The sequence below is a fragment of the Carettochelys insculpta genome, chromosome 5 (genome assembly GCF_033958435.1).
Source record: "Carettochelys insculpta isolate YL-2023 chromosome 5, ASM3395843v1, whole genome shotgun sequence".
NCBI lineage: Eukaryota > Metazoa > Chordata > Testudines > Carettochelyidae > Carettochelys > Carettochelys insculpta.
The window spans coordinates 101,333,972-101,350,812 of NC_134141.1; the positions used below are offsets into that span (position 1 = coordinate 101,333,972).

Consider the following 16,841-nt stretch of genomic DNA (forward strand, 5'->3'; position numbering starts at 1 on the left):
ATATTGATTGGGTGCATGTCACCTCAGGACGGGATTCAGAGATTAAATTTCTTGATGCCTTAAATGACTGCTTCTTGGAGCAGCTAGTACAGGAACCCACAAGGGGAGAGTCGGTTCTCGATCTAGTCTTAACTGGAACGCAGGATCTGGTCCAAGAGGTAACTGTTACTGGACCGCTTGGAAATAGTGACCACAATATAATAACTTTTAATATTCCTGTGTTGGGAAGAACACCGCAGCGGTCAAACACTCTGGCATTTAATTTCAAAAAGGGGAATTACACTAAAATGAGGAAGCTAGTTAAACAGAAACTAAAAGGTAGAGTAATTAAACTAAAATCCCTGGAAGCTGCATGGAAACTGTTTAAAGACACCATACTAGAGGCCCAACTTAAATGTATACCCCAAATAAAAAAACACAGTAAGAGACCTAACAAAGAACCACCATGGCTAAACAGCCATGTTAAAAAGGCAGTGAGAGAGAAAAGGGCAGCTTTTAAAAAGTGGAAGTCAAATCCTAGTGAGGAAAATAGAAAGGAACATAAACACTCCCAAATTAACTGTCATAATGTAGTAAGAAAAGCCAAAAAAGAGTTTGAGGAACAGCTAGCCAAAAATTCAAAAAACAATAGTAAAATGTTTTTTAAATACATTAGAAGCAGGAAGCCTGCTAAAAAAGCAGTGGGGCCCTTGGATGATAAAGATATAAAAGGAGCGATCAAGGAAGACAGTGCCATTGCGGAGCGATTAAATGATTTCTTTGCTTCAGTCTTCACGGCTGAAGATGTTACAGAGGTTCCTAAATCTGAGCCAGCCTTTTTAGGCGACAAATCTGAGGAACTCACTCAGATTGAAGTGACATTAGAGGAGGTTTTGGAATTAATTGATAAGCTGAATAGTAACAAGTCTCCAGGACCAGATGGCATTCACCCAAGGGTTCTGAAAGAACTCAAATGTGAAATTGCGGAGTTATTAACAGTGGTTTGTAACCTATCCTTTAAATCCACTTTGGTACCAAATGACTGGAAGACGGCCAATATAACACCAATATTTAAAAAAGGCTCTAGAGGAGATCCTGGCAATTATAGACCGATAAGTTTAACATCAGTACCAGGTAAATTAGTAGAAACACTAGTAAAGAGTAAAATTGCAAGGCACATAGAAGAGCACGAATTGTTGGGCAAAAGTCAGCATGGTTTCTGCAGAGGGAAGTCGTGTCTGTCTAATCTATTAGAATTCTTTGAAGGGGTTAATAAACATGCGGACAAGGGGCACCCAGTGGACATAATATACCTAGATTTCCAGAAAGCCTTTGACACGGTCCCACACCAAAGGCTTTTATGTAAATTAGGTGGTCATGGGATAGGAGGAAAGGTCCTTTCATGGATCGGAAATTGGTTAAAAGACAGAAAACAAAGGGTTGGAATAAATGGTAAATTTTCACAATGGAGGGGGGTAACTAGTGGTGTTCCCCAGGGCTCAGTCCTGGGACCGATCCTGTTCAACTTGTTCATCAATGATCTAGAAAATGAGGTAAGCAGTGAGGTGGCAAAGTTTGCAGATGACACCAAGTTGTTCAGGACAGTCAAAAGCAAAAGGGATTGTGAAGAACTACAAGGAGATCTCAGCAAACTGAGTGATTGGGCAGCAAAATGGCAAATGAAATTTAATGTGGGTAAGTGTAAGGTAATGCATGTTGGAAAAAATAACCCAAATTACACGTACTACATGATGGGGTCAAATTTAGCTACGACAGATCAGGAAAGGGATCTTGGAGTTATAGTGGATAGTTCTCTGAAGACATCCACGCAGTGTGCAGCGGCAGTTAGTAAGGCAAATAGGATGTTAGGAATTATTAAAAAAGGGATCGATAACAAGACAAAAGATATCATACTTCCCCTATATAAAACTATGGTACGCCCACATCTCGAGTACTGCGTGCAGATGTGGTCTCCTCACCTCAAAAAAGATATATTGGCATTAGAAAAGGTTCAGAAAAGGGCGACTAAGATGATTAGGGGCTTGGAAAGGGTCCCATATGGGGAGAGGCTAGAGAGACTGGGACTTTTCAGTTTGGAAAAGAGGCGATTGAGGGGCGATATGATAGAGGTATATAAAATCATGAATGGTGTGGAGAAAGTGAATATAGAAAAATTATTTACCTTTTCCCATAATACAAGAACTAGGGGACACCAAATGAAATTGATGGGTAGTAGGTTCAAAACTAATAAAAGGAAATTTTTCTTCACACAGCGCACAGTCAACCTGTGGAACTCCTTGCCCGAGGAGGCTGTGAAGGCCAGGACTCTATTAGGGTTTAAAAAAGAGCTTGATAAATTTTTGCAGGTCAGGTCCATAAATGGCTATTAGCCAGGGATAAAGTATGGTGCCCTAGCCTTCATAACAAGGGCAGGAGATGGATGGCAGGAGATAAATCACTTGTCTTCTGTTCTCCTTCTCTGGGGCACCTGGCATTGGCCACCGTCGGCAGATGGGATGCTGGGCTTGATGGACCTTTGGTCTGACCCAGTATGGCCGTTCTTATGTTCTTATGTTCTAACAAGATTATTATATGGTGTCAGCTCTTGAATTTACAGCAGAGAGAATATTTGTATTCTGACCAGTTACAGTAAAACCCCCATCAATTACAGTTAATGAATTGCCAGAGTAATTTTTCAGACAGCTTGTCTTTAGAAGAACAGTGGATCCTTCTCTCCCTTGTTATACATTGTAATACATGCTGACGTCTTGTGATGCAGTCCAAAAAGTACCCAAACATTTCCTAATTATTAGTGGAGACTGTCTGACTTTCAAATGATGACTTTTTTTTTTTAAAGGAAGGATATATTTAGACCAACTTACAGGCAAAAGAAAACCTTCTCCTGACTCTTGCTTGGTGTGTATCAAGCCAAGGTTGAAAGGGTGCCTAGGGAATGGAAATTACTACTCCATCTCCCCAGCTTGAATTCATGCACTGTATCTTTCTTGTAGTATGGGGGACACGTCTGGGAGGACCAGAATGTACTGAATTTCATCTATTCTCAGCTGGCCAACAGTCCCTTAGTACAATTTAGCTCAGCCCCAAGAAACAAGTAATTTTTTTTCTATACGGCTACTCCCTGGCTTGTGTGAAGCAAGTCTGCCGGTCTGGTTTCCTAGGCTATATCCATACTAAACATAGATGCTGATGGCAAATATGCGATTTTAGCTACGCCAATTGCTTAGCAAAAATTTCCATACCTATGCTCAGCTAATTTGTCTTTAACAGGGGAAGATTGATGGGAGAGTTTCTCCCTTTGACCCTCCTTACTCCTTGGCTCTCACGAGGAGCACGGGGTAGACTTTGATCCATGAGAGCTCAATTCCGTGCATGTGCAAAATCAAACCCCAGAAGATCAACCCTGAGTGGGCTGATCTTCCATGGTAGTGTAGATTAGCCCTGAGACAACATGTAACAGTTGGCACTAATATTCCTAGTGATCATCTCAGCAAAAAAGACCACGGACTGATTGGAGCACAGTGCCTTAAACTACCTTAAAAAGGTTGAAGCACATTGTGCTAGCTTCCCACACCACCTTGCCAATCATTGACCAGGCTTGTGCTTGTCTTGTAGTGAACAAACTACATGTCCAGAAAGGTCTGATGGTTTTATGCTAAAGCACTGATCTGGGAGTTGAGAGTTAAGAATTCAGTTCATGATTCTGCCACCAAGCTTTCACAATGACTTAAAGTTATTTCATCTCAGTCTCTCTGCTGCTCATCAATGAAATAGAGGATAATAATTTTCCTTTTTACACAGGTGTTTGAGGATAAAAGTCCTTACTATTTTGAGCTGCTCAGATACTATGGAGATAGCATCATTTAAGTCGTAGGTTAAGGACAATAAATCTGGCATCTGTCACCAGCATTAAATTGCCTGTACAGAATTCAGTACAGTTACATAACTGATAGGCTTGCAGAAACTACATATGCCTTTCACATGCAAACACAATAACCTGCATTCTTCCACAATAAAATGTTCCATTGGAAGTTATGGAAGGGGGTCATTTCTGTATCTGAATAAAGATTGTGCTTAGGCGTATTTTTCAATCAATTTCTGCAAATATATGCTTTTGCTATTCATCTCTTCCCTCTCCCCAAGCCTCTGCCTCGATGATGGCGTACTCAAACTGAGATGTAACAACATCCTGCAGCTTTAAGATTCATAGTGGCCTCAGCAACATCGCTAAGAATTTTCTTGCTCAGATGTTCAAGAAGTGTAGGACACCCATCTAGTGCTGAGCTTCACTGCTGTGAAATCGTTGTGTTCTCCTTGGCTTGAAGCTGGCAGCCAGTAATCTGCACTTGTAGTTGCTCTTCTTTCTCCATTTATTCCCCAGCCTCCAAGCTTGTCAGCCATTCCTCAGGTAACTGTCTTGTCTGCATGTACTTGGGGAAACACTGCTTCACCAGACAAGTCATATGCAAACAGAAAAATGACCATTTATGAGATTTTACTGCCTACCAACCTGTAGCCCTTAAGATGGCTTCAGGGAATGGTAAGACGATACAGAACATTTCACTTCTAATTCATCAATTAGAATCATCTTGGTGGTAAAGGACTAATAATCATGACCATCTGAAAGCTTTTGGATAACCATATGAAACCAGGTCGCCTGAATCTATCAGTTATACATTCCACGTGCTAGAGCAGGACATTAAAAAAAGTAGCTACAGCCCACCTGGGACAGGAAAATCAACATATCCTAAGTAATTATCAAACATTTCTTACATATAATCCGCACATTCGTTTTCTAAGGATCTCCTGGTGGATAAGCAGACTCAATAGACTGTAAAATTCAATCCATGCAAACAGAAAACGGTGAAAAACCAATACATCACCAAATGCTAAAATATTAAATTCTTTTCAAAGCACCTGCATTTTAGGTAACAGGTGCTATATAATGGTGAAATTAATACTGCACAGGAAGGCAGACCAAGGTCTAAACACAGTATTTAATAGAGACCTGTACTTGTTCTCTACATATCTGAATTTCACTTTAGATTTCACAAGATACTATATAGATAAAAGAAACCCTGATGCTGTCCCTTCAGACTCATTGTTTTATTACCTTCCAGAATGTATATAGCAATTAAGTCCTTTATATTACAAAAGAAATAATAAAGACTTTCCTGAACTTTAAATTTATCCCCCTCCACTATTTGTGACATTAGAACTGCTGCTTTCACACTTGTTACTGGCTGGCCTCAACCAAATGCTTCATTAAAAAAAAAAAAACCCACAACCAAAAACAAAAACAGAGCAACCAGACCTGAACAAAACAAGCAATGAAGAAGTCAAAACAAAATTAAAATCAACCAACCAAGTAATATATAAGCTTTCTGAAGTGTCAGAAATATGCTCAGTGGTATTTATACTTGATAAACATGGCAGTAGAGTAATTACAAAACAGCTGATTGCTATTAACCAGCTGATATAAAAATGAAGAATTGCATGCATTTCTCCCTCTCCCCCCCCTTTTTTCTTTTTCTGTTCTTGTCTTGGTAAGTCAAAAGCTTTACAGGAAAGAACCATCTGAAAATTGACCTACTGACATTTTCTTCTCTTACTTTGCTGTTACACTGAAAAGCCATTTGTTTTGCTCTTTTCCAAAATGTGTAAATCTATTTTGTAACAGACATGTAAACAGGACCATCCAGGAATATCATGTAAGCAGCACCAAGACGAGCCAGAAACATGTTAGTGCAGAAGGCAAAGATTAAACTACCATTAGCCCCTTGACTAGGGGCTGAAGAGAGGACGATAGGGCACTCAGACACAGTTCTTTGGTTTAAAAAACAGACTCTATAACCAGCCATGGAAAAAGCCTGCAATTCTATATACATGGCTCTGAACTCCAGAGTTGGAGAAATACAAGAAAAACCCAAAAGAAACAAAAGCACCAAAAGCCCACCCTTCCAGTGAAGACTTCCTTAGTTTATGGTTTCTAGATGGAAGCTCTTTTCACTCACCTTCCTCCAAGTTTACCTGTCACCCTACTCTCTCTGCTAAGGCTTCATTTCCAGTTAGAAAGTCAGGAGCATCGCCTTAAGGAGCTGCCAGTATTGCTGCTGTTTTTTAGCTCTGCTCTGAAATGTTGTTACAAACAGACTTGAAAGAAATTTATTTTTTAATATATTTGACTGTTAACATTTGTTTGGAGGATTTTTTCCTTTTTATATAACTTAAATTTTCAGTGTTGTGGGGAGCAAGAAATCAGTAATTACTGAATGACAGCAGACACTGGCTATGTCTACACTAGAGAGTTTTGTCACCAAAACTGGTGTTCTGTCAACAAAACGCATGGACCATCTACACATAAAATGTGTTTTGTTGAGAGTAAAGACAATCCAGGGGGCCATTCTGTCTACAGAGTGGGTGAAAAAAATCAATCTGCTTTTATGTGTAGATGTGATCTGTTGACAGAAGTTTTGTCAGCACATCTCTTCCAATAGTAACTTCTGTAGACATATGCATCCAGTATACACATAGCCACTGAGATTTAAAAAGTCAAAGCTTTAATATTAATATGAAAAAAGGGTCACTAATACTTGCCAAAATATACAAGGCAAACATCCTTAACTCTAAGAAGTGCTCAAGCAGCATTTCTTATTTTGCCTATTGGTAAATTTCTATTGTTGATGGAAACATATCTTCATCTTGTGTGTGTTTGATGAAACAGATGTTTATGATGAAAAATTGAATCCTGCCAAGCCTTACCATGACATGCCACAGCACCTGTTGATCTTGAGTGAATAAATATTTAGCTATCAGACAACAGTCTACTGATCTCTCCAAAGGTATGAACAAGGCAGAACAGACGTGGTAAAGAACCAGCGAGCTAAACCACTGTACAGGCATGATGCAAGATAACACACCCATGGAAGTCAATGGGAATATTGCATTCTGAAGAAGGGCTTAACCTATGGGGTCATCATATACTCTCTGGAAGCCACAAAGGCAGTAGGCTGTGCAGAGAAGCAGCAGCAAAGAAAACTCAGCAGGATGGGGTACCTTTCTTTCCCCTTCCCTGCCCCAGTCCCATTCCTTCAATGGAATGGGAAGAGGAGGAACTGTGTGAGGCCAGAGGTGAGGTCAGTGGGTCTGTGAACTGAGTTGGTCCACTGGACCTAAAACCCCATACAGTGGGAGAGGGTCTCAATTGGTGTTCCTCTTCAGTCTAACTCAATGAGCGGTCTAGCTTGTTGATATGAACAATTGCAACAGTTCTTTCTTACCCTTTTATACTGATTTTAGTCCATGCTCAGCAGTTTCCCCTACTGGATTTTTTTGTATGGCTTGCTCATCGCTTATGTGGTGCTGGTTTTAAGATTAAGATTTGCATCAAGAAAGTTCTTCTCACCATACTTTTAAAGAGACACAAAAAAAAGTGTAATTTCCCCATAACCTCTGTTTCAGAGAGGTGGTATCAGAACAGGGTGGGATTTCAAAAATCAGGATAAATAAGACTAAAAGAGCTCTGTTCTGATTTCAGACAAGTGGAGATTATTGTTAAAATCAGCAACTAAGCATATCCACAGTTGTTGTTTCCCAATCTAAGTTGCAAGCAGTACAGTCTGCTTTAGAATGACTTGTAATTTTCTCTTTGGATGTGTAGATACCCAATACAAACACTGATCTCACCTCCATCTCATCCAGTATTGTGCCTCACTGTTGTAAATTAAATTCACCATACCTTTTATGCTGTAACATGTGGTGTTAAACTCACCTATCCTTAATGATAACAGCTACATTTTCTTCTACAGGAATCTGCAGTACACATGCTTTGCTGTGACTAAAAAACTCAGATGACACCAACAATGGCCAAAGGATATTTAAACTCACCTTGACTGGTGGAAAGAGAATCACTTGCACAAACTAGTGCCAGAATAAGCAACAGCTGCCGAAGATCCATCCCTCTGGGTTCTGTAATCATAAAAGAGAGGGTACAGTCAGATTCTTTATGAACTCAGTTCATTACATTTAAATTCAGTTTATTCTGTCATGTAGTTTTTTTAATTTCTGAATGGAGTTCAAGCTAAAGTTTATGAAGAAAGCATATTATAATACATTTTATTGCCTCAAAGTCCTGCATTACATTACACTCTATAGCCGCGTCTACACGTGCACGCTACTTCGAAGTAGCGGCACTAACTTTGAAATAGCGCCCGTCGCAGCTACACGCGTCGGGCGCTATTTCGAAGTTAACTTCGACGTTAGGCGGCGAGACGTCGAAGTCGCTAACCTCATGAGGGGATCGGAATAGCACCCTACTTCGACGTTCAACGTCGAAGTAGGGACCGTGTAGGCGTTGCGCGTCCCGCAATGTCGAAATTGCCGGGTCCTCCATGGCGGCCATCAGCTGGGGGGTTGAGAGACGCTCTCTCCAGCCCCTCAGCTCACTGGTGGCCGCGTGGAGCGGCCCCTTAAAGGTCCCCTCCCCCTCCCTTCCTGTGCAGGAAGCTGAGGGAACGTGCAGGCTGCAGCCTGCACACGCAGCCAGCCTGCACCACCCTCAGCCCCCCACACAGCTGCGATGGCTGGCCGGCAGCCCCCCCAGGGGACCCCCCCCCAAGGGGAGCCAGGGCAGCCAGGCTGGCAAGCGGCAGCGGGGCCCCTCCTGGACGGAGGCCGAGCTGCGGGACCTGCTGGGGCTCTGGAGCGAGGAGGAGGTGCTCCAGGTAATGGGGAGCAAGAGGCGGAACGCGGATGCGTTCGCTCGGCTGGCCGACGGCCTGGCTGCCCGGGGTCACCCTGCCCGCACTCCTGACCACGTCAGGAGTAAGGTCAAGGAGCTGGGGCAGGGTTACTCCTGGGGCCGCCCCCGTCACTTGCCCCTTTTACAGGGAGCTCAGGGACATCTTGGGCTCCCGGCACACCTCCTCCCCTCCGGCCACCCTTGACACCTCGGCTGACGAGCCCCAGCAGGCCCTGCCGACGGAGTCCGCCCCGGAGGTAAGCCCCACACCCCAGGGGCCCCCCCCGGAGGCCCCCCCCAGGACATCGCGACAGGAGGAGGAGGAGTGGGGGGGGGGGGCTCCTCCTCCGCAGAATCCGGGCTGCAGATCCTCCTCCTGCCATCCCGGAGCAGCAGCAGGGCCTCCGCCCACCCGGGGATCTCCGGACCATGGGAGCGGACCGACAGGTATGTACCCCCCTCTGGTGGACACCCCTGGGCTTGAGGGGCGGGGGTAAGAAATATGTGTCCAGGGCCCCCCACATGCTCACATGGCCATGGCCCCAAGGACACCAGGGCCATGGCCCTCACAGCACTGCATCAGCCCCTGCCCCCCCTCCACCCCGCACGACAGTGCCATGCCCCATCCCCAGGGCAGGGGGGAGCGGAACCTCGAGGGGCCCCCGGGAGGAGGGGGTGGGACACCCCACAGCAGCAGCAGCAGCAGCAGCAACAGCAGCAGCAGCAGCATGTGATGGAGTGGGGGGAGTGCCAAAGGGAGACTCAGGCTACATATGAGCAACAAGAGCCAAATAGCTCCCAGGGGCAAAGGAGGATCCTGGGGCTACAGCTGGCAGGTGACACCTCTGCCCTGAACAAACAGGAGGGAGGAGCCGAGCTGGCTTGGACTTGGGGGGCGAGGGCGGAGCCCACAGGTAGAGGCTAGGGGAAGGGAGAGCTGGAAGGCAGCCAGCCTCAGGAGGGGGAAAGCTGCATCCCAGAGGGGCACCCCTTGGGGTCTTCTCCCTACGACGGGTTGGAAGGACTGTCTCTTCTGACAGCTGGTGCTGTCACTCCTGGGAGAAACTGGGCATCTGTGGCCTAAGAAACCTCTCCTGCTGTCAGACCCTGGGGGGTGAAGTGAGAGTCGCTCCCACCAGGGGACGGGGTGCAGGGCAGGGGGACCCCTGAACCCCATCCATCACAGCAGCATCTCCCGGGGACGGGGATGGGGAACCTGCAGCACAGGGCTGGGGGGACAAAGGCCACGGCTCGGGGCCCACACTAACGCCTGTCTCCATTCTTCTTCCCCCCCTCCTCTCCTGTGTCCTGCACCTGCACCATCAGAAGGACCGGAAGAGAGCGCCGGTGAGGCGTCAGTCGTCCCGGAGAGCCCTCCGGGACCATCGCTCCAGGCCAGCCCCTCGGCCGAGGACCGACCGGCCCCACGGCGGGCTAGACGGCGGACCCCGCGCCACCAACAGCCGACGGCGATGGACCCCCAGCTGCTGGCCATCCACTGTCGGCAGCTGGAGGTCGCGGAGCAGCACCTCCAGCTGCAGGAGCGGGCGCTGGCCTGGCGCCAGGAGGCATGGGGGGCCTACATGGAGACATTTAACCGCTTGGTGGACTCCCTGGCCCCCCATGCCGCGCTGGCCGCCACATCGCCCGCCCTGCCTGCTCCTGCAGCCCCACCACCAGCTGCTCCGCCCGTCGCCGTCCCGTCCGCCGTCGCCCCGCCACCCACCGGTGAGGGCCGGAGCGCCGAGGGACCCCTGGAGCCACCTGACACTCGCCCGCCCCCACCCAGCCACGGACCAGGCTGCGACCGCGGCGGGGCTCCCGGCCGCCAGCGCCCGGTGCCAGGCTATAGGGGCGAGGGGCCCGGGACGTGGCCCCCCCCTTGTATATAGTTGGACCCTGTTCTTTTCTGCCCCCGGTTTGCCCCGTCCCCCCCATGTAAATAGTTCTCCCCTTTATCCTCCCTGGTTTTCTTTTGATTATTGAGGACTGTTGTTTCTTTGTATTGTTTTATTTTTGTACATATTGCTTTTGTTCAACATGTTTGTACATAGTTTTTGGTTCAAATATTTATTTACAGTTACAAAAAAAAGGTTCGGAAAGAAAAAAAAAAGTTCAAGTTCAGCCGCAAGTGCGTGCTGTCATTTGTCCAGGACAAGTGGGGGGGGGGGGGCGGTGGGGTGCTCCATGGTGTAGGCGTTGGGGCAGGAGTGTGGTGGAGGAAGGGGCGGGTAAGTAGGGGGCCTGGGCAGAGTTCACCCTGAGGCCTGTTCATCAAAGTGGGGCTGCAGGGCCTCCCGGACCCGGGTCCCCTCGGGGTCCACCTGCCGACTGGGGGCAGCAGGTGGCTGGACGTCTGCCCTGCCGGCCTCCGCAGCCCAGCCCTGGAAAAAGGTCTCCCCCTTGCTCTCTACCAAATTGTGCCGGGCGCAGCAGGCACCCACAATCTGGGGGATGTTGTTGGGGTCTGCATCCAGGCGGGTCAGGAGACATCTCCAGCGTCCCTTCAGGCGGCCAAATGAGCGCTCCACCACCTGGCGCACATGGTTCAGGCGCTGGTTGAAGCGCTCCTGGCTAGCGGAGAGATGGCCTGTGTAGGGGTGCATGAGCCACGGCTGGAGGGGGTAGGCCGCATCTGCGATGACGCAGAAGGTCATGGTGTTGTCCCCCAGAGGGATCTCCCGCTGGGGGATGTAGGTCCCCGCCTCCAGCCGGCGGCACAGGCCTGAGTTCCGGAAAACCCGGGCGTCGTGGGTGCTGCCAGGCCAGCCCACATAAATGTCCTGGAAACGTCCCCGGCTGTCCACCAAGGCCTGGAGGACGACAGAATGGTAGCCCTTTCGATTCAGGTATCGTCCTCCACTGTGATGCGGGACACGGATGGGGATGTGAGTCCCATCCAGAGCCCCGAAGCAGTTGGGGAAGCCCAGGGTGGCAAAGGCGGCGATGGTGGCATCTGGGTCCCCCAGCCTCACGAGCCTGTGCAGGAGCATGGCGTTGATGACACGCACAACCTGCAGAGAAAGCACATGGGACAGCACCAATGAGGGGTGCGCAGGGTGTGCGTGGCCCTGCCCTGCCCTGCCCTGCCCTCCCCCCGTGGGTTCGCTTACCTCCATGAAGACAGCCCCGACAGTGGCCTTGCTGACACCAAACTCCTGTCCCACAGATCGGTAGCTGTCTGGAGTGGCCAGCTTCCAGACAGCGATGCCGACCCGTTTCTGTACTGTGAGGGCACGCCGCATGGTGGTGTCCTGGTGCCTGAGTGCGGGGGTGAGCCACTGGCACAGCTCCATAAATGTCTGCCGGCTCATCCTGAAGTTCCTGAGCCAGCGGTCGTCGTCCCACTCCTCAAGCACCAGCCGCTCCCACCAGTCGGTGCTGGTGGGGTAGCTCCACAGCCACCGGCGTGTGAGGTGGGGGGGGGGGCGGGGTGCTGCAGGGGTAGGGGTTGAGCCCTGCTGCCCTGGGGGCATCTCCTCCTCTGGGGCAAGGAGGTGCTCAGCTGCCTCCCGCATGGCACGGAGCAGGGCAAGCCCTGCTCCTGCCGGGAGGGCTGGGTGGACCTCTGGCTGCTGCTGCTGCTGGGGGTCCATGACTGCGGCGCCCGGGGTCTGTGTGCCTATGGCTCCTCAGACCGCGTGCTGTGCAGGCTGAGTGTGTCTGGGAGGGGCCCTTTAAGGGAGCGGCTAGCTGTTGCCCCGGAAGCACTAGTCCGCCCTGTGACCCTGTCTGCAGCTGTGCCTGGCATCCCTATTTCGATGTGTGCTACTTGGGCGTGTAGACGTTCCCTCGCTGCGCCTATTTCGATGTTGGGCTGCGCAACGTCGAAGTTGAACATCGACGTTGCCGGCCCTGGAGGACGTGTAGACGCTATTCATCAAAATAGGCTATTTCGATGTCGCTACTTCGAAATTAGCTACTTTGATGTAGCGTGCACGTGTAGACGTAGCCTATGACAGACAGTAAATACTACTTCCAGAAGACTGCTAGCTTAATAAATACTGAGGACAATGAGAGATTTTCTGCCCTTGGCCTATTGTCTGAGAATTCTCCTTCATCACATTTTCTCCACACTGCTTTCTGAGATGAAATGAAAGGATTATCTTGAATTCACTCTCAAACTAAGAGCTGTAACAAACATTCTTAAAAGGGAAAAGATTGTGTTCCACTTGCAGCACTCAAACATTCTGCTTGTTTCTCTCTTCTACATTAGTCGACTTCCAGTGCTATGTTGCCTATCACATTGTTAAGATACACCAGAAAAACTGTAATGATAAACTGAAGAAGGTTCAAGGAAGAACCAGGGAAATGATTAGAGGTTTAGAAAACAAAACAGTGTCACCATTAGGGTTGTTTTGTTATCTGAATTTAAAATAGGATGGAAATCCCTCCACTTCACACTTGAATATTTGATTTTAGTTAGACTAGGTGGGTAGGAAAATATTTTTATTGGCCCTACTCCTGTTGGTGAAAGAGGCAAATTTTTGCTCTTACAGAGAGCTCAACCTCAGGTTTCTACTAAATTGTTCTCTTATGCATGCCTGCAGCCTACATGTGTCTCAGAGATGTGTCAGAGGGAAGGTCTGATGTGACATGATACTCCTTGGAAAAGCTGTGATAGCCAATAGCAGCACTGTGTCCTTTATTAAAAAGGTCCTCTAATTCTACAGGGCACAGGAACTGAGCTCCTCACTGGTGTCTACACCTACAGCCCCAAAGGGGTTCTTGGTAACTGCCCGTCCAGGAGCACTGTCCTGCCAGGTCAGCGAGAGGCTAGAAAAAGTGCTATCCTGCTACACTTCTGATCTTGACAGCCACAGAATGACCTCAGAGAGGAAAGAGAGGAGAGAGATCTGTTCTCAGAGCCGAAGCAAAAACAAAAACCGTATCATGAAATCTTTCTTACTACAGATCATTCCTGTGACACGGCCGCTGCTCTCTTATCAGACTGAGCCTAGAAGTATTTAAAAGTGACAGCAGATTGTAATGCTGATGACTGTCTTGAAAATCATCTCCCACAAGGAGAACATTGTTCAGGGGCTGGAATACTAGTTTAATAAGAGATGGTTTCTCAAACTGTACCCCAACTCTCCAGCTTCAAGGATATGTTCTCTCAACATAGGCCAGTAAAGGTCCCTTCCACCACCTACCATTAAGTGTAGAAAACAAATCCCACTGAGAAGGCAAGCCTCCCGGTGCACATGGTCCTGGGGAAAGCTGTGTGATAGGGTATATACTCTGCTCTGCAGCGGGCATGGAACGATAGGGTTAAAGCCAGCAAGAAAAGTTACAATAGCAGACTGTCTTCCCTGCTGCAATTGCCAAGAACCCCTGCCACCAGTGAATGTTGATATAGGTCAGCTGGAGCTAATTGCTCCAAGAGAGAAAGGGAGCCAGGAACTATAAAAAGGAAAGAATGTCTCTTTCTGACTCTTTCTATACCAGTTCTGGAATGTTAGCCACAAGCAGATTTAAACTTCTGTTAGTAGACCGTTAAAGCTGTCAGTTCATGCAGCAGTGATCCAGGCTAGAAATAACTACCCGAAACCATGCTAGAGATGAGAAACAAAAACACAGTTTTTAGTTTACAGCATGGCTTGTAACACCTACTTAGGATCACACCTCTGAATCGGAAGTTACTGGGACCTCATAAGACAGAGAACGAAGGACTTTAGGAAATCGTTTTGTCCTTAATACACTGACCTCTGACTAGCACAAAATCTTTTGCATTTGCTACCCATGTCAGCTTCCCAACCTTAAAACACAACGTTTGTATTGTAGTCAGCTTAAGTGTAATGAGCCTCCTCTCAAGTCAGCTGTTCCTGAATATTTATACATAACTTATTTTCTACAAGCTAAATTATTAAGAGAGTAGAACTGATCTGGGGAGAAAGGTTTAGTTCTCTGTGCTGCTAGGCAATGACAGGCAAGCAGAAAGCCACAGGAAATGAACAAGGAAAACTAAGTGCACACAGATGCCTTCATTACCAATGAATATGAGCATAGGGGAAAAACACACACAATATCAGCAGCTTTAAAGCACAGCTCTTGGGTGCAAAATATAGGTCACATCTGAGAGAGAAAGAAGAGATTTATAACTGAGTTTAAATATACAGGCCTGCAGCATTTCTTTGGGGAAAAACTGTAAATCTTGCAAAATATTTATACATTCCTCATTATACTAGCTAATAACAAGACTTGTGATAGCAAAGAAAGCCTTGTTTCTCTTCCTACATAAAAAAATACAGACTCTGCCCAAAGTTCTTGGTGAAGTCCTTTTGCCTGCTCTCCTTTGCTCCACACAACACCAACAAGAAAGAACTGGTCCCCAACTAGAATGAACTACTGCTCTTCAAATCTATACAAGTTAAATGAGCAACAGGCCCAGTCACATCTCTCTCAAACAACACTAAAGTCCAGGTGGACAGCACAACATCTGGATGAATTATTGGTTCAAACAGAATCTTTTTCAGCATTGTGTACCCAACTGCATTAAAAATAACTGTTTGGATTTTACAAGTTACACAATGCATATTTCAAGAGATAAACCATTATGTGACAGAATGAGAACATTTGTGGAGTTACAAACTATGCCTTTCAAACAAACAAGCAAGCAAAAACCCAGTGACATCATCTGGAAAAATCCAGAATGCAACACCAAGCCAGTATCAAAAAATACTGCAGTAATTACATATGGTTTAGCCCACATTTTGGGATTATCACCAAACACCACCTACTTGCAAAATGACCTGTGAAATAAAGGCGTTTTGGTTTCACTAATCCAAGGGTCAGCAATCAAAATAGCAAGAAGAGCCTTTTTTCCCCCCCAAATTCCGTAAAAGACTCACTAATTCAAGGGCCGCAGTGCATGTGACTGCAAGATGGCCACTAATAAATAATGTCAACCCACACTTTTTGCAACCCTTATTTTAAGAGCAGTGCGCAATGATTCGTAATGCAATGCATGTTTACTGCAGGATGCTCACAAACTTTTTACATATTCTACTTCCTCACACTTTACAGGTGTGTGATTGTACTACTATGTTCTTGACTTTCACTCCCGAACCTACTTCTATTATGCCAAATTTACTTAATGTTTAATGTCAGTTTTCTTTCTTTACACAGATACAGTATCATATCCCACAATATACTGCACATATTAAAGGGGAGAGTTATTCAGCATTTGGAGATCACATATTGGTTGCTATTTAGATATGAGTTATTGGGCGTTTAGATGTTCACTGTTTATCAAAAATAATGAGGAAGATTTTTTGTTTTTTGGTAATTATTTTATTTTGCAATAATAGGGTTGGGAGCCACAAAGACGTCTCTGTTTTACACATTTATATTTCAAATCGGTGACTTTAAATATAGTTACAGCCTTCATTTTATAAAGCTAAAGGGTGACAAAATTAAATACAGGAGTTAAATTACAGAAATTACAAATTACTGGGGGTGCGTCAGGACCAGGGTTGCTTTGGCCCGGCAGGAGTAACCCTGCCCACAGTGCACCTGGAGCCACCGAGAACAGGGACTGCTCAGTCTTGGCTGGATTTCACATACAATACGCTAGTTTCTCTTCAACAGTCATTCCTGATTTTAAATGGTGGAAGCAAGTTCCAAATCAGACTCTTCCAAATTACTGCTCTTATTAGTGATGACATTGGTGGGCTCAACTAAGCATATTCAAAGAGTCCAGTCTCCTACTGATTTTATAAGGTCTAAAGTGGGCACAGGGCAAGGGTAATCTACAACCTAGCTTCTGACCAATCATATTCTTAATGGGCTCTGACCAAAGACAGGAACATCGACTCAGGGAACTTTGCCCACATACTAATATGAAATATATGTTAGTGAAAGTAAGTTTACAAGCAAGGGTTTCATGGATTAACAAACAAACCCAGATGCCACTTGTTCAGAGAGCAGTTAACACAGCAATTACTTGGCAGTCCAGTAAAATTAATTACTTGGCAGAGAAGGCTCTATTTTTAGCCTGCTTGGAATACAGTTTACATTTCTCCAAGAATCTGCACTCCCCACCTCTGACACACTTCCCATAACTGGAGGCATGGCTCACAGGAAAACAGCACTCGGAGAGCCA

General features: G+C 46.6%; 1 protein-coding gene across 4 annotated transcripts in view; it reads right to left on the reverse strand.

Annotated features, from left to right (window-relative positions):
* GHR (growth hormone receptor) overlaps nt 1–16,841 on the reverse strand; it is a 194,060-nt gene that overhangs the window by 104,479 nt on the left and 72,740 nt on the right. For all 4 annotated transcript variants that reach the window (XM_074995610.1, XM_074995613.1, XM_074995615.1 and 1 more), the window contains exon 2: nt 7,885–7,965. In XM_074995610.1, the coding sequence (XP_074851711.1) occupies nt 7,885–7,954 (70 nt within the window). In that variant the 5' untranslated portion in view covers nt 7,955–7,965. The remainder of the gene's footprint in view (nt 1–7,884; nt 7,966–16,841) is intronic.